General features: G+C 34.6%; 1 protein-coding gene across 1 annotated transcript; it reads right to left on the bottom strand.

Annotated features, from left to right (window-relative positions):
- Positions 1-3,244: 3,244 nt before the first annotated feature.
- Positions 3,245-4,186, bottom strand: LOC100982372 (olfactory receptor 4Q2). Its single transcript, XM_003811712.4, has one exon. The coding sequence runs from the start codon at positions 4,184-4,186 to the stop codon at positions 3,245-3,247; it is 942 nt and encodes a 313-aa protein (XP_003811760.1).
- Positions 4,187-4,683: the final 497 nt, after the last annotated feature.

Below are 4,683 nucleotides of genomic sequence, written 5' to 3'. Positions count from 1 at the left end.
ATCTGGAGTAAGACAAGTGGTTCATATTGTATTATCTTTCTATGTATCAATAGATACAATTTGCTAATTATTTAAATGATCATTACATTTATGTTCATAGGTGATATTAATTTATAATTAATTTATTATTATTATGACATTATGGTCAGATTTTGAAATTTAAGACATGCTGGTGACAAAAAGAAATAAAAAGTATTCTCTACTTACAGGAAGAGTTTGTACAACATTGGTGCTATGTTTTTCTTGTGTGTTTAAAGAATTCGCTAATGTGAGTTTTCTTTGTGGGAAGGAATTTAAGAATAGATTTAATATATTTTTAATAAATCCCAGCCTATTATAGATTTTCCAAGTCTTCTGCAGAGTGCCTTGAATAGTCATATTTTAAAGAAGTTTTTCCATGTTTTTCAAATTATTAAACTTATTGGTATAATTCATTTGGTCAGTGCAATATGAGAAGATTCAAGAGTCAGGGTGAGATTCACCATGTGGCTGTTTTCCTACCCAAGCAGTAATGAAATTACATGTTGAGGTAAATCTTTCATCAGCATGAATCTGTTGGTGACTACAATAAGCAGAGATCAATGACTGACATGCATCCCATATTATTATTGTTGCATGAATATAAAATAAATATTTGTTGTGTTAAGTGAATAATATTTTAGGGATTGTTATTTCATTATAAGCTGACCCACACTGTCAAAATTAGTAATTTTTTTAAAAAAAATCTGAGCTTCATGTTTTATTTGAACAGGAACATTGTATATTGGATTTTAGATGTAAATGTATCAATCATTAGATGTGTTCCTATACATTTTTAAAATTTGTTTAGTTCAACCATTGTGGAAGATAGTGCGGTGATTCCTCAAAGACCTAGAACCAGAAATACCATTTGACCCAGCAATCCCATTACTGGGTATATACCCCCCAAAATACAAATCATTCTATTATAAAGATACATGCACACATATGTTCATTGCAGCACTATTCACAATAGCAAAGACATGGAATCAACCCAAATGCCAATCAATGATAGACTGGACAAAGAAAATGTGTTGCATATACACTGTGGAATACTATGCAGCCATAAAAAGGAACAAGATCATGTTCTTTGCAGGGACATGGATGGAGCCAGAAACCATTATCCTCAGCTAACTAAGTCAGGAACAGAAAACCAAACACCACATGTTCCCACTTATAAGTGGGAGCTGAACAGTGAGAACACATGGACACAGGGAGGAGAAAACCACACACCAGGGCCTGTTGGGGGGTGAGGGGAAAGGGGAAGGAGTGCATTAGGACAAATACCTAATGCCTGCGGGGCTTAAAACCTAGATGATGGGTTGATAGGTGCAACAAAACACCATGGCACATGTATACCTGTGTAACAAACCTGCACGTTCTGCACATATATCCAATAATTTATAAAATAAAATACAAGTTTGATGAATTCTTGCATCTTTAACATCTCTGAAAGTGTTTCTATGTCTCAATGAAAATTTTACAAGTAATTTTTACTAAGTATGAAATAAGAAAACCTCTCTAAAATATTTCTTTTGTTGTCAATGCCACATTGATGAGAAAAAATATAGAAGCCTCCTGCATTTATTTAACACATTTTTGTCCCATTTTATTTATTTTAGGTATTTAATTTAGTTTGGGGAGTATAAAGATAATAAAGATAAAAGCTCAGTCAGTAATAAATTTACCAAACCTCTTTGGCTTCTGTCTTTGTCACACAGATTTGTTACTATGATTGCTTTAAAATCCAAAGACTAAAAAAGCTGTAAGAATGAAAATACTTCACGGTTCATTTGTATTTTATATTTTATTTTTGTTCAGTTTGTTGTAAACTTGAATGTCGATTTAATTTTTTATCTTTAGTTATAAAGATTTGGTAAACAGTAAACAGGCCTATGAATTTGTCTTAATACAACTTAAGGATACAACTAATGTCGAGGGGTTTATTGTTGATGATGATGACAGTAATATAAAATAAACTTTCCAATAATTGACAAATGTGAAAATATCATGAACTCATTTATATACACTTTCGAGTATCCTGCACAAACTGGCAGATCAAACTGTTGTTGCAATGTGGTGAGTCAGCCAGTGTAGAACTTAACCTTCTATACCCTATATCATTGAAAAAATCATCTTTAATGAATAAATTATTTTTGAACTGTGTTATGTATGAGGCAGGCACCATAGTAGACATATTCATGTCTGTTTTCATGTTTCATCTTCACATCAGCACTGAGAGGTACACATCATTTTATGCATGCTATGTATGAGGAAATGCGGGCTTCAAGGCGTAAAAAAATTTTGAGGTTTACATGAATTGTGATTCAAAGAGGGATATTTGAACCCACAATATTAGGCAACTGCTTTCTCTACTACATGTGATAAGGTGATGAAACTAATATATTCCATTAGCTTGTTGTTATATAGTCATAAATTGAATTCACTCTAATACATCTAACTGATATCTCTTAAATATGTACAGAAAGAAATACCTGTAAATTGACTGCAGATATCTACAGATGCTCCTCAACTTATGATGGGCTTATGTCTGAATAAACCCACCGTAAGTTGAAAATACTGTAAGTCAAGAATGTATTTAATAAACCTAACCTACTGAACATGATAGCTTAGCCTAGCCTCCCTCAAACATGCCCAGAACATTGACACTGGTCTACAGTTAGACAAAATCATCTAACACAAAGCATATTTTATAATAATAAAGAGTTGAATGTAATTTATGGAATGCTGTGCGGAAAGCGAAAAACAAAATGGTTATATGAAAAATCAAAGTATGGTTTGTACACCATCTTAAAGACAAAAAATTATAAGGTGAATCATCATAACTCAGGGACCATCTGTAGTTGTAATAAGTTAAAATTGAAGAAAAACAAATAAAGCAAGGTAGAGAAGGCAGTGAAGGCTTAGAAAAAGTGGTTTGTACCAGTGCTAAATGACAAACTAAATGGAAACAGTGGATGGAATAAAATTTGATGAGGTGAATACATAAGAGGAAAAAGACAATCTGATAGAAAAATCAGATCTGATTAAATAAAAAAGTAAACAGATTAGTTATAGTGTACAGTTGAATGATAAAGTCAATAATAGGGCTATTTTGATTTAATGAAATAAATTTAAAAACTAGGCAACCACCTTCTAACTCATTATTCGAAAAGTTATTATTTTAACCTCAGATTTTCTACTTTCAAAAATTCATATCAATGTCTCATGTCTCCTGCTTTTTCCAAGTAAGCCCATTTCTGACCCAGAGCTTCTGCATGGCTGACTTTACCTCTTTGTTCCGAAGTGTGTAGATGAGGGGGTTTAGCATTGGGGTAATAACATTGTAGAGTACAGACACCATCTTGTCCACAGAAAATGTAGAGAAAGGACGAGCGTAGATGAAAATACAGGGTCCAAAAAACAGTGTTACCACCATGAGGTGAGAGGCACACGTGGAGAGTGCCTTTCGCCTTCCTTCCTTGGAGCGAATCTTGACTAGGATAGTGGTGTAGGAGGAAATCAGCACCACAAAGGAGATGGTGGAGATCAACCCACTGTTAGATACCATGAGCAATTCAATGACAAAAGTGTCAGCACAAGCAAGTTTGATGACAGGGGGAACATCACAAAAAAAGTTGTCCACCTGATTTGGCCCACAAAAGGGTAGATGGATAGTGAGAATGGTCTGGACAGTGGAGTGCACAAATCCTCCCATCCAGGAGGCAGCAACCAACACACAGCATAACCCCCGACTCATGACAGTGGTGTAGTGCAGCGGGTGACAGATTGCAACATAGCGATCGTACGCCATCACTGTGAGCAGGAACATCTCAGCTGCCCCTACAAAATGCAGGAAGAAGAGTTGCACAATGCATTGGTCATAGGAAATGAGTTTTTCATGATTAAAGAAGTCAGCCAGAAGCTTAGGGGTCGTTACTGTTGAATAACATAGGTCCAGAAATGAGAGGTTGCCAAGAAGGAAATACATGGGTGATGAATTCAGGTATTTATCAGATGCTACTGTGACCATGATGAGGACATTGCCAACCCAAATGGACACATAGAAGAAAAGAAATAGTACAAATAGCCCTGCTTCAATAGATGATGTCTGTGAGAACCCTGACAAGAAAAATTCTCTCACCACTTCTGTTTGGTTTTTATCCATTTGACCTGGCTCTACCTAGATCAAAGAGATTAAACAATAGGGCATTAGTGACATTTAAAATGAATGAGGTAATTCATATCAAATACAAGACTCTGCTCATTTCAAAAGAGAGATTTTTCATCCTCTAAGATACATCCTGATTAATTAGCTGGAAGAAATTATTTTCTCCTTACCTAATATAAATGTATATTATTTCACCAGCTGCAACCTCAAGACACTGATGACATGGCCAAGGTTGATTAGAACATGAAGTTACCTGGCTCCAAGCTGCTAACTTCCACATGATGCATTTCTCTCTTCCATCATTCAACACATTACTTCTCTCTCCTTTTCCACATTCAGTCTCAAGAAATGTTATATTTTTCTGAAATTTTTTTTAATAAAAATATTTGGGGAAAAAATAAAATCAAAGGTAGAATTTCAGATTCCAGTAAATGGACATTAGATCTGTAGAGCTTTTATTTGAGAAAAGGGAATCTCTGTACCCTTTGCCATCA

Source organism: Pan paniscus, chromosome 15 (genome assembly GCF_029289425.2).
Source record: "Pan paniscus chromosome 15, NHGRI_mPanPan1-v2.0_pri, whole genome shotgun sequence".
NCBI classification, from domain to species: Eukaryota; Metazoa; Chordata; class Mammalia; order Primates; family Hominidae; genus Pan; species Pan paniscus.
Note: the sequence above shows the minus strand (reverse complement) of the source record. Positions and strands in the feature narration are given on the sequence as shown.